Below are 21,930 nucleotides of genomic sequence, written 5' to 3'. Positions count from 1 at the left end.
ACATTAACTTCACCTTTCAAAGTTATATATCCTTACATAGAGAATGCACATGCTACATCACTAACTTTTGGCGTTATTAATTTCCTAATCAGAAATTCACAATTAAAATGTAGTAATATCTAGGTTTATTAAATATTATGTTTTAGTATATCACCATCAAGGGGAATTAAATAATGTGTCAATTTTGAAACCATATAGAGTATATTCTTCATTGATGTGAGATGCCATTTTATTTGATAATATCAAGAATTGTTTAGTTACATATTTATTATGGTTTGAGTTACAGGAAGAAAGTTGAGGGTATTCCGGGCACCACCGGACACTCCCTAGATCCGTCCTTGATGAAAATCATGCTATTTTACGTCTATGGTGCATGTAATCCGTTTAATAAACATGCCATGTATTTAAACACGCGTGTAATGGATATTCCTAAGTTATTTAATTCCTAAGTTGTTTAACCAACAAACTCATCAACCACGTCAAGCCGTACACAACTAAGTTAATACATTATAAATTAATATTAAATTCATACACATATGTAGCCAATTTTTTTTTACCAAATAAAGACCATAAATCTCAAAACAAATAACTAATTCTTTTAGTTGGTTTGTTTTGAGCTATCAAAATCAAATATTATCATTCTCGAGCCCAGAAATATTATTGAAAATATATGAGCTATATTTATCGAAAATATATGCATGCATCTAGAAGCTCTAAGCCGAAAAGAGGAGGGATCGAAATCCCTCTTTACCCCTATTAAGTTTCACCCATATAAGAAATAACGGGAAAATTCTCAAAATGTCCCATTTTTAAAGAGAGATTCCAAATATATCACTTCAAAAACTCAAATCCTTCATTTGTCCCTTTACTAACTCGTCTTCGTCTTTACGTTAGAAAATTTAGACGACATGCTAAGAAACACGCCGCCTCTCCGCCATATTAGCTCATAACCCGCCGTCTCCCCGTCATGTTAGCTTAAAACCTATCGTCTCCCTTCCATATTAGCTCAAACCTCGTTGCATTCCCGCCGTGTTAGCTAAACATTTAAATCTAATCAATTTTGTTATTTAAAAACTTATATCGAAACAAAATACACATAAAATGATTTGATGTTATGCATGAGTTTTCTAAATCATATTATTATCCAAACAATATACAAGAACTTAAAAACTAATAAAATTTAAAATATTCAAATATTTTTTAATTAAGTTTTGAATCCATGTTTTTTGTAAAGATAAAGTAGAATTTTTTTTAGCTAGCACAGTGGGGAGGCGATGAGTTTTGAGTTAACATGGAGGAGAGATGATGAGTTTTGAGCTAACATGGCAAGGAGGCGACGAATTATGAGCTAATATGGTGGAGAGACGGCGAATTAAGAAACATGTTGTCTCGATTTTCTAATATAGAAGCGAAGACGAGTTAGTAAAGGGACAAATAAGGAATTTAAATTTTGAAGTGACATATTTGAAATCTTTATCTGAAAATGAGACATTTTGAGAATTTTCCCAAGAAATAACACATGTATAATTGCATAATTGATTGTTATTTTTATACTTGTTATCGATGTTTAACGTTTTATGTTAAAAGGATTGATATATAAAGTACATATATGTGGTGTTAAAATTGCTATATTTTTACATGGCCAAAAAATTTTCTTTTGTGATAATCACGCGTCTCTTGTTATTATTGGATAAGTGTAAAGAAAACAAACATGATACAACAAAAAAGACTCGTCCACAAATTGTTTAAACATGTAATATGTTAATATATTAATAGGTAATTAAAACTACTTAAGTTATTATTTATTTACATACTATATAAAATGTCGTATATTAGTTAAATTTGATTGTGTTTGTTAGTTTTATATAAAAAAAAAAGAACAAAAGCAAGGCAAATTGGAAATAAATAATCCCAATTTTTGTGTATTGGCCGATAATAATCCCAACTTTAAAAATCACTACCAGCGGTCCCAACTTTCAACTATTTTTGTCATAATGGACCTCTGTTAAAAAACACTTAACACCATTAAGTTTTTTCCCGAACTTCAAACTGATGTTTGGGTTTTTGATTGAAAGAACGATACGAGTCGATCTATGTAAAGCTTATCTCGAAATGGTTATCTAAGCGACAAAACAATGTTTCAATTCGGGTGTTTGAATTTCCAATTAACAAAAATCATTTAATTTGAATCACCATTTTGAGATAAGTTTTACATAAGTCGAATCGTATCGTTCTTCTGATCAAAAGCCCTAAAACATCGGTTTAAAACTCGGGAAAAAACATAACGACGTTAAGTGTTTTTTCACGGAGGTCTATCGAGACAAAAATAGTTAAAAGTTGACCGTTGGTATTGATTTTTAAAGTTGGAATTATTATCAACCAATATACAAAAGTTGGGATTATTTATTTTCAGTTTGCCATATTTTAACTTATTAATTAACATGGCAAGGAAACTTTAATCATATAGCCATGAACTAAAAATGACATGAACAATACTTTTAATTTGTTTTAGTCACATGAAAATCATTTAATCAACATTTCCGCTTGTCTCCCATGATTACAACAACAGGATTAGTTACATGTAGCATCTCTAGATCTTGTTAATATTTGCCATAATACAATTTTTTTTAACAATGTTTGGTATAATTAATTACTCTGAAATCCCAATACCTGAGTGAGTCTTTTTAAGACGGGATGTTAATAGTTCATACTCATTTTGACATTCCGGGTTTGACTCACCCAGAAACAACATTAAGGAGAAAACTTTTTAAACCAGGTTTCAAGCCCGAAACTAAAGATTTTAAGACTTAACGTACCGTCACCCCATATCATTGGAACACAACTCGAATTACTATAATAATACAACTAAACTTTTAAAAGAAATACTCACCACATTTTACAAGTACCAAATCTATTTACATATACAAGATCCTTCTATATATATAGTAGTGACCTTTGCATATCTTTAAAGACACTTCCACCTCGTCTATCTTTATTCCTCTATTTCTCTCTCTATATATGCACACCACTTGTCTTCATATCTATGCAAGTCCAGGTGAAGTGAATCTTCAGAAATCAGAAGGGTTACACGTTCTCAAATTTCATAATATACCCTACAAACTCGTAAGTCAAAATATCTTCTCTTCATGTATGTATATGCATACATACAACTTCTTTGTCTTTATGTATATATATATATATGCATACATATAGTTCAACTAAATTAAACGTGCTGCTTCTCTACTCTATATGTAGAAATTTTATTTACGTCTATAGTAGGGGCCGGACGCAAACGAACCAAGCTACTCGACCTCAGATCGATAAACTAAAGCTCGAAACGAGTTGAGCTTTCTTGAGTTCAAGCCTCAAACAAAGCTTGTTTAGTTATTGAGCTTGAGCCTTGTAGGAGAAAGTTATTTAGGCTCGACAAGCCTTGTGTACTTTTAAGTTTTTACGGCTTTACCTCTTTTGAACTTTTGTGTATTAATTTTACACTATGCAGTCAAGCTCGAGTTAAGGTTAGGTTCGTTTAAGGTACCGCATGAGCTCAAAACAATTAGGCTTGTTTAAGGTTTTTCTCAAAATATATAAAAATATTTAAACGTGTATATGTAATTTAATTAAATAATAAACGAGCTGAGCCCGAGCTTGAAAAAACAACTCATAACCTAAGCTCAAGCTTTAGAGAAAAGCCTAGTCTTGTTCTCCATCGCACCACCACCACCATCGTTCTCAATCTTACCACCGCGGGCTACCATCACAGTGTTTCAACACTCCCTCTCCTGTATTCTTTTTCATGCAGTTAAAAAACAAAAGAACATGCATTCTAAACATGAAGAACAATACAGTAATTTGGTATATCTATAAACTAAAAAAAAAAAGATTCTACTTGTTTATTTACCATAATTATGTTTTACATATATTTATATTTAGATATCCAAACTACTAGTGAATTACTTTACCTTCTATAGTTTTCTAGCTAGACATAAAGTGGATGAAGATAAATGATGTCTAACAACCACATAAAAATGATGTTATTATCATGGAGGGTCAAAATCATGCATATTCATATGGGTCACTGGGCCAACTTTGATATGAACCGCATCTTCCCACAAAAATAAAAACTTTTACATAATCAATAATCTTCAATTGTTATAAAAGAACCTTAAATCAATACATACACACCCCTCAATAAAATTTGTATGTATTTATTAAGTTATATTTCAACTCCATCATTTTTATGAGACTATTATGTAAAAATTGCAATTAAAGCAAGTTTATTGGAGAACCTTTACATTTAAAAAATTCATATTACATGTAAAAAGCTCACTTTTACATAAATATTTTTTAGAGCATTTATATGTGAATTTATAAACACATGTAGAAGCTGTTTTAATAAAAAAATTAAAAAGTAAAAAAAGCATTATTTTTAAGCAGTTAAAAACATTCACTTTTTTTTTTTTACAAAATGATTTTTCTTAGATAGCATTTTACATGTGTTTATATGCAAAAGGATAAAAAAAAGAACAGGCAAAAATAATTTTTTTTTACCTGTGAAATTCGTGATTCTCCGGTCTCGATTCCTTAATAAACCCGCCTCTCTCTCTATCTCTATAAAACTTATTAGCAGTACTCAAAAGGCAAAAATGGTTTTGCGTAATTACCTGAATAAGTAAATGCAATAGCCAATGAGCTTTAGGCATTGGAGGATAAGTAAAGATTTATAATGAAGGCTGCAAGGTCTTAAGTTTGAATCTGATATCAACCGGATTTTATCACAGTGGACCTTCAAGCATCGGGTTTTCTCCAGTATATGAGATGGTAGGTCTGAGTTACCCAATGAAATAACCTGAGTAGCCGGGCTTTATTCGCTAGCCGTTAAAAAAAAAAGTAAATGCAATTGAAATAAAACTAGGTGCCACATCCACATAACCTAATATCACAGATTGAGAAAATTATTCTATATAAACATATAATATAACTATATAAATCCTATTCCAAAACACCCCTAGTCACTAAAATTATTAATTAATTACCATTCAATCTTAAACAAATAAATAAAATGAGTAACTTTGTGTAAAGCATATTCTACACAAACAAAATTATTAAACTACCAACACAACAACGTGTACGTTATAGTTTTTGTTTTCTTTCATGCATGAACTGATCCCACTGGTGACACGTATATATATATATTCCTATGATCAAATTCCAATGGTAAACGTTACACCTTGACTGATTTAACATACAAACAAAATCTTGTGTTGTCACATATTTTTTGCTTAGAATCTCGATGAATTAAACTACCTCAAATTTGATGAAACAAGTTTGCATGTTACTCATGCTAACTCTGTTGTTTGATGTCTATATATTTGAAACATATTCATATGTTGCAGGCTTGTGATTTGTGTGGTTGTTAACTATGGTCGCATTCGGGAAGAAGTTGAAGGAGTTGCAGATTCAAGAATGGAAAGGGTAATGTTTTTGAATTGTGTTAATTAACAAGTGATAAAATGTAGCGGTGTGCATGGTTTGGTTTGAGCCGAAAATTGAAATTTCTGTTTTTACGTTTTTGAAAACTGTTTAGTTTTGGTTTTTCAGTTTTGTCATTTAAGCTTAAAAATTTTGAGCCAATTTGAATTTGGGCGTAATAAGGGTGCAAACGAGCCGAGCTGCTCGCGAGCTACTCGAGATCGGCTCGTTTAAAAGCTCGATCGAGCCGAGCTTAATCGAGCCTGAGCCCGAGCTCTAGCCTAAAATTAAGCTCGTTTAATAAACAAGCCCGAGCCCGAGCTTCACTTATCGAGCTCGAGCCGGCTCGCGAGCGTAGACAAGCTTGTCATAATTTTTAAAAATATATTTTTAATAATTACTGATTAATATATATATATAATGCTATGAAAATTAAATAAAAAATATTATTTTATACATAAAATTATAATAGAAAAAAATATAAAAATAATTATAATTATATAAAAAATAATTGATAAATAGCAAACGAGCCAAGCTCGAGCTTGAAAATCTACCAGCAGCCGAGCTCGAGCTTTGAAAATAGAGCTCGAAACGAGCCAAGCTCAAGCTCGAACTCTGTGAAAGTTAAACGAGCCGAGCCCGAGCCTAGTCGAGCTCGGCTCGTCTCGTTTGCACCCCTAGGCGTAAATCATTTTGTTAACTGATAACTAGCTGATTATTAAAATTATTAAATTCTTATACATGTGGGCTAAATATATGAGTTACACATTTATTAAATTCATATAAATTACTTAAAATAAAAAATGAAAAATGAAATCTAGGCCTGTAAACGAACCGAATGAACATGAACAAGGGCATGCTTGTGTTCGCTCATTTTAACTTTAAACATGCACGGACACTTAATCGGACACATATTTTGTGTTTGTGTTCGTTTATTTAAAATATGAACATGTTCATGTTCGTTTGTTTAAAAATCTAAATGAATAGTTCACGAACATAAATGAACATAACCGAACAATGATAAACAAACATAAATTAACACAAACAAACATGAACGAACATATATGAAAACAAATGAACAATTGAACAAATATAAAACCATTAAGTAGATAACTCTTCCGGATAATGTTTAATTATTTGCTATCAATATGTAAACAGACATAAATAAACGGACATAAATAAACAAATGGTCACAAACACAAATGAACGAATGAAACACGTGCTCATGTTCATTCGCTTACGAACAATTCACAAACAGTTCACCAAACGTTCGGCTCTTTTACAGACCTATGAAAATCTATAAAGTTGGTCTCGTTTGGTTTTTCAGGTTTTATTACATGCAAAACCAGAACCGAACCACAAGTTCAGTTTTTACAAACATAAAACCAAACAGTCGGTTTTTGTTTCAGTTTTGTTTTTTCGGATCGGTTTTTTCGGTTTCATGCACACCAGTAAAATGTAGGAGATATGTTCTTCTTATGTTGTTGTTTTAATGTTTTCAGTTATTATATTGACTACAAGTTACTAAAGAAAAAAGTTAAACATTATGCACAACAAAACAAGGTTGTTGAAGATAATCGCGATTATGTTCTACGCGATTTCTCCAAAATGCTCGATGAACAGGTTAATTTGTGTTGTTTATAAAAAAAAAAAAAATCTCATGAAGCCTATAATATATGCTGTTTAATGAGGATATTATTTGGTTTCAGATTGAGAAGACAGTGTTGTTTTTACTAAAACAACAAGGTCAACTCGCGACAAGGCTATCGAGTCTTGCTGACCATTATGATGAGTATGATTCACATGGACAACATAGTGACTCGATAACCGAACGAAGAGAAGGATATAGAGAAGTGGGAAGAGATCTTTTGAGGCTGTTGTTCTTTGTTGAAATGAATGCTATTGGTTTAAGAAAGATTCTTAAAAAGTTTGATAAGCGGTTCGGATATAAGTTCACTAATTACTATGTCAAAACTCGAGCCAACCATCCTTATTCGCAGCTCCGTCAAGTGTTTAAGCATGTGGTACGATAATAACGACACTATTGCATTTGGAAACATAAATAACTTTTGTTGTTTGATAACTATGTACCTTACTACAGGGCATATCCGCGGTTGTTGGATCCATTACTAGGAATCTTGCTGATCTGCAGGACGACGATAGGCGTTATGTTTCAATTTATGACCAACCGAATCTTGACATCTTGGTATATTTTTTTTAAAATTTCTTCGGTTTGTAAGATTCACCTAAATCATTTAATGTATTCGGTGCTTTGGGGGGGGGGGGGGTTGGAACTGGGTCGGTTTTGGGCTTAAACTGAACCAAAAACTGAAAATTCGGTTTTTTGTTTTTTAGAAACCGCTCAGTTTTAATTTTTTAGTTTTAAAATTTTGGTTGTAATTTTCTTTTTTTGGCTTCAATGAATTTGAGCCTAGAATTTTGGGCTAAATCTTTTTGTTAATTAATAAATGATTAATTAATTATTATACATTGGTGTTGTGTTAAAATATCTAGCTTACGCTATCTATTAAATTCTTATGAATTACTTAAAAATCAAAATAAAAAGTGAAAATCCATAAACTTGTTTATGTTTTGATTTTTTCAGTTTTAACCACATTCAAAATCGAAACCCAACCGAAAATTCAGATTTAACGAAAACATAAAACCAAACCGTCGATTTTTGTTTGGTTTTTTCACTTCCTGCTACAAATTACAGGATCCGGTTGTTGAATCAATAAAAGCAGCCGAAAAACGACTACTGAACTCAACCGATTTCCTTCACTATTTGGGAAAACACGCGTTCATTATGCAAGACGAGTTGCAATCGCCTTCATCTGAAGACAATATTGGGAATGAAAGATATCATTTCATGTCACTTCTTTTAAACTTAGTGAACACTTTTTTATATATGGTGAATACATACATCATTGTACCAACCGCAGACGACTACTCGTTGAGCCTTGGAGCTGCAGCCACGGTTTGTGGTGTTGTCATTGGATCAATGGCGGTTGCACAAGTTTTCTCTTCGGTTTATTTTACATGGTCGAATAAATCATACTTCAAACCACTTATATTCAGCAGCATTGTTCTTCTTATGGGAAATACGATGTACGCTCTCGCTTATGATCTTAACTCAATATATGTTCTTCTCGTTGGACGTTTGTTTTGCGGGTAAGCCCGCTATCTATACCATTTTGACTTTTAGAATGAATATATTTGACCGTAAAAGTCAGACTTATGAAGAGTTTGACTTGATTGTTTGTTAGACTGGGGTCAGCTCGGGCGGTTAACAGGCGTTATATTAGCAACTGCGTGCCACTAAAGCTAAGAATGAAAGCGTCAGCTGGATTCGTGAGCGCAAGTGCTCTCGGAATGGCTTGTGGGCCCGCTCTTGCTTGCTTGTTTCAGACACAGTTTAAAATCTTCGGGTTCACCTTTAACCAAGATACCTTACCCGGGTGGTTCATGGCGTTTGGATGGTTCGTCTATTTACTATGGCTATGGTTCTCTTTCAAAGAGCCACCACTCGAGAAAGAAGATATTATCGTGCAACACGAAACACCCCGTACGTGACTATGTTAACTCATTTACTTCCGAGTTTTTATCTCAAACGGGCCAAATAAAAAAATAGCTAAAAGTAAACGGGCCACGTTGTTGAAGTAGGTACCACTGTAGAAATTGGTTTTTCCTAGCCTTTACTTTTGGATTTGGGGAAAAACCAAGAAGACGAAGATGAAGACGAGCAACAAGAAGACGATGATCCTAGTGACGAGTTATCTGAAGATAACCGGAAGCCTGTGACTTCTATTATGTCTGCATACCGGCTGCTTACTCCTTCAGTCAAGGTTCATTTTAAAAACTATATTATCATCCTAACAATATAGTTTTTATATTATTTATAAAAACTTTAGATCATGAAACAAAAAATGCCTCCACGGGTTACGCGATACATTTTGACCTGTTACCCAACCTGCCCGTGTATAACAGGTTCAACTCATTATATACTTCATGCTCAAATACGCAATGGAGATTTTACTTGCTGAATCGAGTGTTGTCACGTCATACTACTTTGTGTGGTCAACAAGCAACGTCGCTACGTTTCTTGCTTTTCTTGGGCTGACGGTTCTTCCCGTCAGCATTTTCGTCGGGAGCTACATTAGCAATGTGTTCGAAGAAAGGTAAAAACTACGAAAATCCCAAAAGCAACATACATTTAAAGTTTTTATTTAAATAAATGTTGTATTTACGAACAAGATTTTGTTACTACAGGCAAGTTTTGTTGGCCTCGGAGATAATGGTATTCTTAGGTATCGTTTTAAGCTTTCATATGATCATCCCTTATTCGGCTCCACAATACATCTTCTCGGCTTTGCTAACATTCGTGTCTGCTGAAGTTCTTGAAGGTTTATTAATAATTCTCATTGTATTCCTATATACAGTTGATTAATAATATATAAGTTTTCTTTATCTTGACTATTTATTTATAGGGGTGAACTTGTCATTGCTATCACGAGTGATGTCATCTCGCTTATCACGTGGGACCTACAATGGTGGTTTGTTGTCGACTGAAGCTGGGACGCTAGCTTGAGTGGTTGCAGATGGGACGATTACGATTGCAGGATATTGGGGTATGAGTGAGCTCTTGAATATCACATTGCTTCCTTCATTGGTTATTTGCATTGGCACCATTGCAGCCACTTCCTTCACTTACAACTCTCTTTATTAGTTCGGTGCGACTTTTGTACATAGTAAATGATAACTAAGGGGGAACCTCGACCGGTTTGGTTTCATCCTCACTCGAAGACCATTCATGACATGTCGGATTTAAGGTAGGCAATAACTATGACGCGGGTTGTAATGGATAGCGTTTGAATTATGTAACAAACGAATATGAAAGAAGAGGTCCCCTTTTCGGTATGACATTTTCCTTTAACAAGACTAGTCGGATCGGGTTTGCTATTCAAAAGGGGTGTCGGCGCAGCTTGTTGCCCGCTTACCCATCTCTCTGTTGTAATTGGATCCTTTTGTTAAATATTTATATGATCCAACAATACCGCTCTTGTTACAAGAAGCCAATGTTACATAACGAGTTCTAACAGCTATGCTATTTTTAAAATTCATTATTTTCTAAAAAAATGACAAAATATACAATTCTTAATAGTTTTAAAATTCACATGTCTTGACCTTAGGTGAGAGTTTTTTCCGGATCAAAGACGAGTGTATCCCAATGTTGTGAATTTATCCAGCATCCCGTTTGAAGGATTTGTTAGCCGTTAAAAAAAATAACTAATAAAACAAATATTAAAACATGATTCTTTTCAATGTTTTAAAACCCAGTATTTTACTCGTACCGGATTTGGTTCAAAAATGGTACAAACCGGTTGAACCGGGATTTATCGGGAGGCTTAATCGAGTTGAATAGTTTACCATGTAATTCCATATAAATACAACTATTAACTTAAAATATAACCCAAAAGTACATTAATAAACATCACACATGAACAATGATCTAGTCAAATAGGAAGTTCGTATTTCGTATACAAACTTAATCAATTGCAAAAGATGCAAAGAAACCAATCTTGGATTTGAAGGATACAAAATTTGTTGATTTGCGAATCGTCATTTACTGTGTATGCTTGTTTAAATTTTACCCTGTAGGTTAAAATCAAATTTAAAAAATATGGGCCGCATAAAAATATAAAAAATCTCTTGATTTTAAAACCGGTATTTTACAAAAAAACAGTCGATACAATGTTATAGCAAACCACTCAAAAATACCGGGCTCCAAAAACGATTGCCTTACCAAAATCCAGTAAAACCGGTTCAACCGATCGGTACGTACCGGTTTTTAAAACATGCATTTTTTTTACCCATCAATGGTTGTTGCTAGCTAGATCAAATTAAACCAAATTCCCCTGTTTCTTGTTTCTTAACCAATTTCAATTTCACAATAAAAATCCAATCTTTGAACGCAAATCCCTCCAAATTCACGTCCACAATTCCAAACACACAACACCCAGATCGTTTCCCAAACCAATTTCCTCAAACCCCAAATTCTAGGGTTTGAGAAACCCAAATCAAGATTGGTGAAAAATGGGTGAAATGCCGGAAGGAACGGTGCGAAACGTACTGGAACAGCAGTCTCTGAAATGGGTATTCGTTGGTGGCAAGGGTGGTGTTGGCAAAACCACGTGCAGTTCGATTCTGTCAATCTTGTTGGCCTCTGCAAGATCCTCTGTTCTTATTATTTCTACTGACCCTGCTCATAATCTCAGCGATGCGTTCCAGCAGAGGTTTACAAAGGCTCCTACTTTGGTTAATGGGTTCACTAATTTGTATGCTATGGTTAGTATTGCCTCTTGTTATTGGTTGATTTTGGAATTAATGGCAAAACAGAGCAGTTTGTTAGAACTAAAAATTTAAGGGTTAGTTGTGAAAGAAAGTGAAAGTTGAAGGGGGTATTTTGAAAGATTGTGAATTAAATATGATTTAGTTAATAGTTTGAAAGTTTAGAATAATTATGTGTTTAGTTTAAGTTTAATAGTATTGGCTCTTTTTATTGGTTAATTTTGGAAAACAGAGCATTTTGTTGGAACTCTATATTTACGAGTCGGTTTTGGAAGAAAGTGAAAGTTGAAGGGGTATTTTGAAAGATTATGAATTAAATAGGATTTAATTAATAGCTTGAAAGTTTAGAATAATTATGTGTTTAGTTTATGTTTAATAGTCTTGGCTCTTGTTATTGGTTAGTTTGAAAATTTACAAAAACAGAGCAACTGATAATTATCATGATTCATTACTGTTTTTCGCCTCTTAACTTAACCCCATTGAAGCAAGCTGCCTTTTACCTTATTCCATTAGTTGTTAGTAGGGCTGTAAACGAACCGAACCAGGCCATGTTCATGTTAGTTCTTTGAGGTTTTATCGGACAAGCGAACGGTTCACGAACATCTAAATTTCTTGTTCGCGTTCGTTCATTAAGGAAATGAACTTATTCGTGAACGGTTGATGAACACAAAGAACAAACATAAACAATGTTTTTTTATTTGGCTAGCCGAGAATGGTCAGTGCCAACGGTTCAATCTGACTACCAAGTTTGTGTTGGTTGTTATTTTTAACATTCATATTCATATTCATATTAATTTTACATATAAATTAATCACATAATACTCATATACTTATGTTTTATAGTGAATAATATTGCTTAAATCTATATGATGAGATTAGAATAGTCATTAAAAAATAATAAAAACCTTTAATGAACAAGCATTAACGAACATAAACGGGCTTAAATGAACGTTCACAAACACAAGTGAACGAACTTAGTCTTTGCTTGTGTTCGTTCATTTAGTAATCAAATGGAATTCATTGTTCATGTTCGCATTTATTAAACGAACAAATGTAAATGAACTTCCTGCTGAACAGTTTGCCGAGCGTTCGGTTCGTTTACAGCCCTAGTTGTTAGCAGGGTATTGGTAGTCCTGTGAATTTTCTTTTTCTTATTTATAAGTGATTGATGTAATTGACTTTTATTGATACGGTTAGTTGGCCAAGGGGTTTCCGCTCTAGTTTAATTTTTCACTAATTTGCATGATATGATGAAGTGGTGGAACGATTATTTCGTTAACTATATAACTTGTGGCAAGTTCTGGTTCTTATTTAAGTTGATTGTGTTATATTGTTTGATGAAATGGTTTATCATGCTTAAGCCATTTTCACATGTCTAGTTTCAAACCAAAGCGTTTGTATCTTAATATTGTGACATAATGGATAGTGTTATGTTTTATAGGAGGTGGATCCGAATGTGGAGGAAGGAGAAAACGGGCAAGAAGGAATGGACGGTTTCTTGTCAGATTTAGCAAATTCAATTCCTGGAATCGATGAAGCTATGAGTTTTGCAGAGATGTTAAAGTAAGACTCCCTTTTTATACTTATATAAAAAAAAAAACTTGACAAACGCCAACGAAATGGCTCAAGAAAGTAGTTATTAGATATCCAACTTTTTTCTCAATAATGGTATCATAAAGAATCTTGTGGACTCAAATATATAGACAATATTGCTTTACCATGGCATTTTAGTATTTGACATCTTTGGTCCCGTTAGTCGACACTCCACACGGTCCCTGCAAGCGCCCCCACACATGATTGATCAAATATTAGTGCTCATGTATACTTGTCAGCACTAGGGTTAATTTGAAATTTGTTTAGAAGTTTTTTGTTACGATTTTTGTCAACCGTTAACATGTTAACGATTTCGGATCATGGAATTATCCACTGAGTATGGTCTTTATTGTTTTTTAGCATGTATAAGTTTGTCACTCAAATATACCCTTTAAACTTTGGAATTAATGTCATTCAATGTGACTTATATATAAATCCTTCTGTTCACCTTTGGTGTCTGCCTTTGACTTTTTTGACTTTAGAATGTCAAATTAATTTTTTCCAACCTCATAATTTGTACGAATGTATTTGATTATTGCGTAAATTTAATTGCTAAGTTAGACTTTTTACACATATTTGTGCAAATACGAAAACTTCAGGAAAATAATATAAAAGAATTAGCATTAATTTTGGATATAGAATTAAAAAGGTTTGACACTAAAATGTCAAAGGAAGACGCCTTAAGTGAAATATAGGCAGTATATAATAATGTTATTTATTTTGTTAAAATCTGATATAAGGTTGGTACAAACGATGGATTACTCGGTGATAGTTTTTGATACTGCTCCCACTGGTCACACACTTCGGTTGTTACAATTCCCGTCAACGTTAGGAAAAGGTCTTACCAAAATGATGAGTCTAAAGAGTAAATTTGGTGGCTTGTTGGGCCAGGTACTTTCTTTTTGTTTCTATAAATATATGTTTGAACTTGTAACAACACATTGTATGAGTTGCCTTGTTTTTGTCACGTTAATGGCAGATGGGTCGTTTGTTTGGTGTTGGAGAAGAGTTTGGTGAGGATGCGATACTTGGAAAGCTCGAGGGCATGAAAGATGTGATTGAACAAGTCAACAAGCAGTTCAAAGATCCGGTAACGGTTTTAGTTTCTTTTTCTGTGATATTAAATATCAAAAGGTTTGACTTTTTTTCTTGTTTAATAGGACTTGACAACTTTTGTATGCGTATGCATCCCAGAATTCCTGTCGTTATATGAGACCGAGAGATTGGTGCAAGAACTCACAAAATTTGAGATAGAGTCGCATAATATTATCATCAATCAAGTGCTTTTTGATGAGGAAGGTACATATTAATACAGTTTTTTTTTTTTTTTTTTTTTTTGAGTATATGAAAGTGTACCGGTTTTAGGTGTTGAATCCAAGTTGCTAAAAGCTAGAATGAAAATGCAACAAAAATACCTAGATCAGTTCTACATGTTATATGACGACTTCAATATTACAAAGTTGCCGTTGCTGCCGGAAGAGGTATGGTTTTCCAAGTTGAAAGCTTTACTGTCAAAAATGACTAATCTACCCTTGGGATAATCATCATTGATCCCTCAAGGGTATCAAGCCATAATATGTGATTTTTGTTGCAATCTTGAGTGATTAGCCTAGCAAGCAGGAAACTTTCTTTTAGCAAAATGACCAATCTACCCTTGAATACAAGCATTCTTGAACCCTCACTATAACTCACCTTAATAAGATTTCATTGTTGACTCTTCAATGCAGTCATGCAGGACACATGTTTTCTCTAAATTTCATTCTTGTAATTTTTTTTTTAATTTTAGGCAAAATGACTAACCAACCCTTGAAAATAAACCGCCCTTGACCCCTCATCAATGAGACAACAATTTGCAGGCTTGTGTTCTATTTGTTTGATTAAAAAAAAAACATAATTTAATGGACAGGTTTGTGGAGTGGAAGCTTTGAAAGCATTTTCGCAGCATTTTCGAAAACCGTACGAACAAACGATTGTTCGAGGAACCGTAGAAGAGCTGGAACTTCGAGTTTCGAATCTACAAACAGAGCTTAGAGAAGTGGTAGCAGAACTAGAAAAGGCGAGGAAAACCAAGAAGTAAACCAACACCTTTTTTCGAGTCTGATAAATTTGGTTTCTCCAGTTTTATAGATTTAGATTTTGCAATAATCCAAATTCTTTAATTCAACTATGTAAGATTATTATTGTTATTGTTACTATTATTACTCAAACAATGCTGATTTAAACACATGATTGCATCAAGTACATTTTGTGTTCTTATATATGTGTATGAAATATAGATATCTATATAATATTATAATCTGTATATATATGCTATCCAAATAAGTTAGTCGGTTTAAGATCTAAACGATTCGTTCTATGGTTTGGTTTTTACGGCTTGACGTTTAACAAAATTCCGAAACTGCGTAACTATTAATATATATATATATATATATATATATATATATATATATATATATATATTATAATCCCAAAACCAGTTTTATTAGGGTAAAAAAAACTTATAATGCAAAAGAATACTAATGGTTCCAAACTCGAATCTAAGCTAGACATGTACAAACAAATCGGTTTCCAGTCTGACCCGGTCACAACTCAAATCGGATGCCCCAAACTGGTTCGGTTCAAGATCCAACCTGTTAGTTCACGAATCGCGACCACTTGGTTTCAACCCGATCCAAACCGGTCTGATCAAGTTGAACATTCTTGCCCCCAAATGAAGGCCGGTTTCATCCAAGCCGGTTTTTACCGTGCCTTGACCAACCCGAACTGGTTTTAACCCAAACCGGTTTGAGATATAAACTGTTTTGTACATGTTTAATATAAGCTTATCACCAAGTAGAGCTTAGATCATGGCGTGCTGAGTCAAGCTGGCAAGCTCGGGCTCGAGATCAACCTTAAACGAGCTGACTCGATCTTGGCTCGTTAACTTTTTCGAGCTGAAAATCAAGCTCGAGCTCAAGTCAATTAAAAGCTCGCGCCGAGCTCGTTAATTTTTTATTTTATTTAACCTTTTTACTGATATTGATATATAAACGACAAAAATATAAAATTTAACATTAATGTTAGTTTATATTGGGTTTCAGCCCATATGTCATTAGATGGTTAGACAAAGCCCATGGGCCTATTATTGGATGTAATTAGGGTTTTCTTCTTGTATATATTGGTGTGCTCACCATTGCAATATTCACTCAATTAATAAACATCCTTTCTTTAACATGGTATCAGAGCTACGGCTCTCGATCCAAATCTGAAACTAAAAACGAGTTCCGGTCTCGTTATACAAACCCTAGCCGCTGCCACCTTCTGCTCAGTCACAAAACCTAACTGCCGCCACCTCCTGCTCAGTCACAAACCCTAGTCGCCGCCACCTCTTGTCCAGCCACATATCCTTTTTCGACACATCTCCTTCCATCACCGCCACCACCATCGTAACCAGCAAGCCCCGATTCACCTACCCTGAAAACCCGCCGCCGAACCCGCCCCCATGCACCACCGCTGCTCCGCCACTGCCGCCCACGCGCCGGCGCGTGACTCATTTTCCGGTCACCGGAATTTTTCTAGGCCACTTATTTTTTACTTCCGAACCTCTCTGTGCTGTTAGTTTTCCGATTCGGACACTTTTATTTTTCTGTCTCAGCTCGTGTGCTTGTTCTCTCTCGGTACTAACTTTCTGATTTAATGGGAGATAACAAACACACATATACATTTACCAAAGAAGAGTATTGTTTGATTCAACGGTTTTCTTGCCTCGCAATCTTCTCATGTTCAAACCAACTCGGCACATTCGGGTAAGTTTTCAACCCTCGACTCTTCGTGGGTAATCGATTCTAGAGCCACACATCACATGACTGGGAATCAAGGTATTTTATCTAGACTGCATTATGTTTCTCATGCACCGGTTCGTCTTGCTGATGGATCTTCAAGCCCCGTTCATGGCATAGGATCCATAAGTAACTCGAAAAACATAAACATGTCTTCTATCCTTTTCGTTCCTAAATTTCCTACAAGCCTTTGTTCCATTAGTCAGATTACCAAACAAAACAATTGTTCTGTAACCTTTTACACAACTCACTGTGTCTTTCGAGAACTGGGAACAAACCGGGTAATTGGTACCGTGTCACACCCCGCCAAGGCGGAATCGCGGGCACGTGACGTCATTCATACCGTAAGCATATGATTATCACCAACATAAATGTATTAGGATACCAATAGTTTTAAAAGTGTTTACAAACCATAATTTGTTTTTAAGAAAAAGTAGTTAAACATCAAAATGGTATCCTAATTGTACAATGAGGTCCCGTCTTCATGATTCCTTACGTGCGCTGTTAATTCCCCGAAAAACATACGTTTTAAAATGTTAACACAATGGTTGTTGAGTTCACCGATTTTGAGATTCGATATGAAATCACATTATTCATTAATCAATAGTAATATCCATATATTCCTATGGCTAACTCCGCTAGCTAATGGTTATAGTATGTAAGCAAGGGGCTTATAGCACTACATAGTTCAACTCATGTTCGCATAAGGATTGGTGTTTTGTTTCTAATTATCGTATATAAAAGCAGTTGTGTATGTTTTCCACCCCGATATTTATAAAATAATAAAATAGTAAAAAGGGGTCGTGAAACTCACCTCATACGTTCAGTGTTCAATTCGTTAGCAATTTCAGTTTGGACCTGGGTCCGCTGCCTTCACACGTCCTAAACGCGTAAAGTCAGTTGGTTACCGTTATTGACTCGCAAGTCGGTTTATGCTAGTCGCTTTCACCCAACTAGTAGTTTCGTTAGTTCGTTCGTGCCGGTTGATTTCACCAACCGACTGTTTCATTTATTGTGGCGGTTGCTTTCACCAACCCGTTTTTGTTTAAGGTGTCGGTTGCTTAAAAATTCACAAGCATTCCCAGTGTCTTCAGCCTGATCTGCTTAAAAATTCGAACGTACTTCATCTTCGTTGGGACTTTTTTTTTCCCAAATGCTAAACTTCTTAATACATTTGTGTGCTTCCCTTGGCTTACGCATTACATTAATATCAATGCTCTCCACTCTTTCATGATGACTGTCGTTTGCATCACGACCCTTGCGTTTATCGTCATTACTCGAACGATCTTCAATCATGTGATGTTCGTTTATACAACTCTTTGATTTAAATTCATAGACCGATTGTTTTGTAATGGCGAAACCCACCCTATATCGTTCTAAGGCTTCAAACGAGGAATGATTGCGCCTATTAAGCACGTACAGATCAAGTTCTTCTATCTTAACCTATGTTAATAGTTGAATGCGCGTACTTCTCAAAATTTAATTCTATTCAGTTTTAAGTTGATCCTCATGTGGCAGTCAGAATTTTCAATCACCTAGACAACTTTCTAGACATGCCTAAAGTTTCCAACTAAAACGATGTAAGGAACTCTCTGAATTAAATTTCATTACTGGATCATATGGTCTTGTTCTAACAAATTCATACCCCGGACTCACGTCATGTAAACACTAAAGTTCGCAAATTTTATATAAAGTCCACATGATTTTTACGAATTAAAAAAAAAATTTGTTAATCGTTCCTACAACACTTAGATCGATTGCCGACAACAAATTTATTTTTTTAATATGAAGATGGAGCCTTTATCTATCATTATAAAGTTCGTTGAACGGTATTTCTATAAATGAAGTTTAAAACTTAACAAAACTCTTATGTATCAAGCTCATCTATTATGAGTTTTGAGCATAAATATATCTCAAATTTGTCCTACTTATTCTTACCCTAATTATGCAACGCGGCTTGATTCTGATAACACTCACAACTAATTAGTCTTCCTTAAGACTTAAAAACAAATTTCCCTAAGATAAAGGTACATGTTTAACCATATGATTCCACACTAAGCGCTATTGTTCTTGCACTCACGACACATTCAAATCCACACTCAAATGCGAGAACTTTCTTTAATAAAGATCTACATACTATCAGGTTTTCAGAATTGATTATCTATAACCTATTTGATCAAGATTACAATTCTAAGAAAAATATGTTGACCTTTAGCACATGACGGTTAAAAAAAAAATCATACAAGTTTTGCTAAAAAGGTTGTTGTATACTATACAAAAGGTTAGTTAAATACTTTTGGGGTACAAATTTTAGCTTTTCGCAACAATTTTGGTGTGTAAGCGTCGCTGACTTTATGTAATAATAGTGAAATAATTCTTTTATTCAAAATGAGATCTTTATAATTACGGACAACATAGTTATTTTTAAAAACCAATTGTGAAGTATTTGAATCTCCCTAGAAATAAATAGGTTACTAAATTCTTTTAATATTCTTCTGCTACATGTTCCTGTACAGGTCAACTTATCTGTATTCGTCCGTTACAATCATGAGTCTCAACAAATCCCACGACATATTATTGGGTTATTTTAATCTTTTGTAAGCCTTGGACTTCGTCAAGTTCTCGTCTAACGGTTCCTTGTAATGATTCTACTTCGTTTCGCCTAGTTTTTTTTTTTTTTTTGATTATTCAAATCTTATCTCGGTCTCATAGCTATATGTTTGTTTACATGCACCATCTTGGCAAGGACACTAGAGTTCAAAAACAGAATTTCGTGTTACTTCTATACCAACCTCCTATCGGTTGATTCTATGGACACCGATACAATGCTGCAATCTTACTATTCAAACCGAATTGGAACATAATAAAACATTGATATATTCTTTTCCATAACCACTGGGTCCCTAATGTCCACTCGAGGAATAACCGACATTGGTGTCTACGATTAAATTCAATAAACCAACTTTGGGACATGAGGTTTGAAATGATCGTTAGTATTGATACGCTCAGAACAACATTCTAGAGCCTTGTCATTTTCAATTGTTATAAGCCTAGCACCCACCCCTGTTCATGAAACGATTCTTTCAAGTCTAAAACACACAAAATTCGATGATTACTTCATCATTATCCATAAAAATAATGAATGACATGTCTACGTGCCTAAGTCCTAAAAATTCCTTTAGGAAGTAACATTTGCTCGGATGCCTGAGGCTTCTTTCTTTCCCTTTAATTTCTTTATCAGGCCCTGCATCCAAGTGATCCCTAATCCATGGATACGTGGTGTATCTAAAAATTTAGACCGGCATTCCTTGATACCAGCAAAATATCCGAAATCTTTGCTAGCAAGTAAGTTCCTAACGACTGAGTTCACTCCCCGCATAATTTAGCCCTCGTCTCCATGCCTTCTGGTTAATATCTAATATTAAAAGCAATCTGTTCCGTTTGTTGGAGTTCGCACTCTAATCAGATCATCTCAACTGTTGAGAGCAACAACTATTGATCGCAATAAATGATTTTAATATACTCTTGTTTCTGGGTAATGGATGTCTTGTATATCCTATGCACATTCTCTCTCATGCGTATTGTTATACCAAACGATATGCCCACAATACCATCTTAAATTATCATTTTGGACAACGGAATTTTGAAAGTGGTGACACGCTCTTTTAGTATGCGACCTATTTTCCCACTGCTGGCGCCCAATTTATTGCGGTTTTGACTGCTAACTCCTTAATGGGGTTGACATTTTAAACTATACGTTTTTCCTGCCTTAGCAATTTCATTGGTGTCTCCTTGTACCTAAAAAAAAATAGAGAAAGCACTTCAAGCATTTGGTGCAATTCCAAAATTCTCAATCATTTCCGTGATCTAGTAACTTCGCTCCTTGGAATGTATTCATCAAGAATTCACAACACCATTGACCTTTAGGCCAAGCCTTTATACAGTAAATTTCCGAATTCAATCTTCTTAGGCAAATAAATCTCTCCACTAAATTCCAATGACCTGTTCCTATAAAGGTCGTCCTCATAATGCTTTTTAAAGATTTTAGTGCAACTGAATTTCGGGACGAAATCCTAATAACATGGGGAGAATGTGACACTCCTTAAATTCAGTCATTTTCCGTACAATCACTAAACTTGATTTCTTTATGTTAATTCCCTCTAGATTAAATTTTGTTAAGTTTAATCACAATGAATCTAGCATAATCCCTCATGTGCACGCTACATTGAATATAAGTAAGTTATTGAAATTGCTCAACTATTGGATGTTACCCGACAGATATGAGCATTGATGATAGTTTGTTTAAACAAGTTGAACGCATTTAACGAACCTCTAAGGTTTGATTTTATACTAACGAATATATTTTGTAGAATATCAAAAACTAAGACGAATTAATTTTTCGAGCGTTTATTGTTATTAATATAGCAAACCAATTTCGTGAAATGTCACTAACACAAAAGTATAGAAGGTTGATGACAAAACTAATAATACTACATGTGGCAACACAAAAACTTATATCTATGTTTTGCAGCTATGATATTAAAATAATATTTGGCTCGAATGTTATATTTATACTCAAATAAGCACGGGTCTTGTAAATAATCAACTAGGGATAACAAACTATGCACACACAGCCACAACCGAGCGCGTTAGATGTATATGGGTACGTAACATTATAAGTTAAATATAAGTGAACTCG

The 21,930-nt window shown here is 34.3% G+C and overlaps 2 protein-coding genes across 2 annotated transcripts; both read left to right on the top strand.

The window, feature by feature from the left end:
* The first annotated feature begins 5,418 nt into the window (after nucleotides 1–5,418).
* LOC143565059 (SPX domain-containing membrane protein At4g22990-like) lies at nucleotides 5,419–10,368 on the top strand. Its single transcript, XM_077052155.1, has 10 exons — nucleotides 5,419–5,475; nucleotides 6,975–7,095; nucleotides 7,182–7,496; nucleotides 7,574–7,678; nucleotides 8,189–8,643; nucleotides 8,739–9,037; nucleotides 9,136–9,317; nucleotides 9,460–9,650; nucleotides 9,742–9,875; nucleotides 9,960–10,368. The coding sequence occupies exons 1-7, from the start codon at nucleotides 5,423–5,425 to the stop codon at nucleotides 9,162–9,164; spliced, it is 1,377 nt and encodes a 458-aa protein (XP_076908270.1). The 5' UTR covers nucleotides 5,419–5,422; the 3' UTR covers nucleotides 9,165–9,317; nucleotides 9,460–9,650; nucleotides 9,742–9,875; nucleotides 9,960–10,368.
* Nucleotides 10,369–11,565: 1,197 nt separating this feature from the next.
* Nucleotides 11,566–15,499, top strand: LOC143565058 (ATPase GET3A-like). The gene is made up of 7 exons (XM_077052154.1): nucleotides 11,566–11,817; nucleotides 13,262–13,383; nucleotides 14,154–14,304; nucleotides 14,393–14,503; nucleotides 14,574–14,712; nucleotides 14,779–14,894; nucleotides 15,320–15,499. Exons 1-7 carry the CDS (start codon nucleotides 11,566–11,568, stop codon nucleotides 15,488–15,490), a joined length of 1,062 nt encoding a protein of 353 aa, XP_076908269.1. The 3' UTR covers nucleotides 15,491–15,499.
* Nucleotides 15,500–21,930: the final 6,431 nt, after the last annotated feature.

The sequence above is a fragment of the Bidens hawaiensis genome, unplaced genomic scaffold (assembly GCF_021521415.1).
Source record: "Bidens hawaiensis isolate Kalapana, Puna unplaced genomic scaffold, B.hawaiensis_p1.1 tig00022253_1, whole genome shotgun sequence".
Classification (NCBI taxonomy): domain Eukaryota; kingdom Viridiplantae; phylum Streptophyta; class Magnoliopsida; order Asterales; family Asteraceae; genus Bidens; species Bidens hawaiensis.
This window is presented reverse-complemented; position numbering and strand designations above follow the sequence as displayed.

Excerpts from the sequence above, each read along its gene's own strand:
- LOC143565059 (XM_077052155.1), top strand. The coding sequence starts at position 5,423 with ATGGTCGCATTCGGGAAGAAGTTGAAGGAGTTGCAGATTCAAGAATGG. Across the intron at positions 7,096-7,181 it reads CCAAAATGCTCGATGAACAG|ATTGAGAAGACAGTGTTGTT; the intron begins GTTAATTTGTGT and ends ATTTGGTTTCAG. Across the intron at positions 8,644-8,738 it reads GTTGGACGTTTGTTTTGCGG|ACTGGGGTCAGCTCGGGCGG; the intron begins GTAAGCCCGCTA and ends ATTGTTTGTTAG.
- LOC143565058 (XM_077052154.1), top strand. The coding sequence starts at position 11,566 with ATGGGTGAAATGCCGGAAGGAACGGTGCGAAACGTACTGGAACAGCAG. Across the intron at positions 11,818-13,261 it reads TCACTAATTTGTATGCTATG|GAGGTGGATCCGAATGTGGA; the intron begins GTTAGTATTGCC and ends TATGTTTTATAG. Across the intron at positions 14,713-14,778 it reads AGTGCTTTTTGATGAGGAAG|GTGTTGAATCCAAGTTGCTA; the intron begins GTACATATTAAT and ends TACCGGTTTTAG.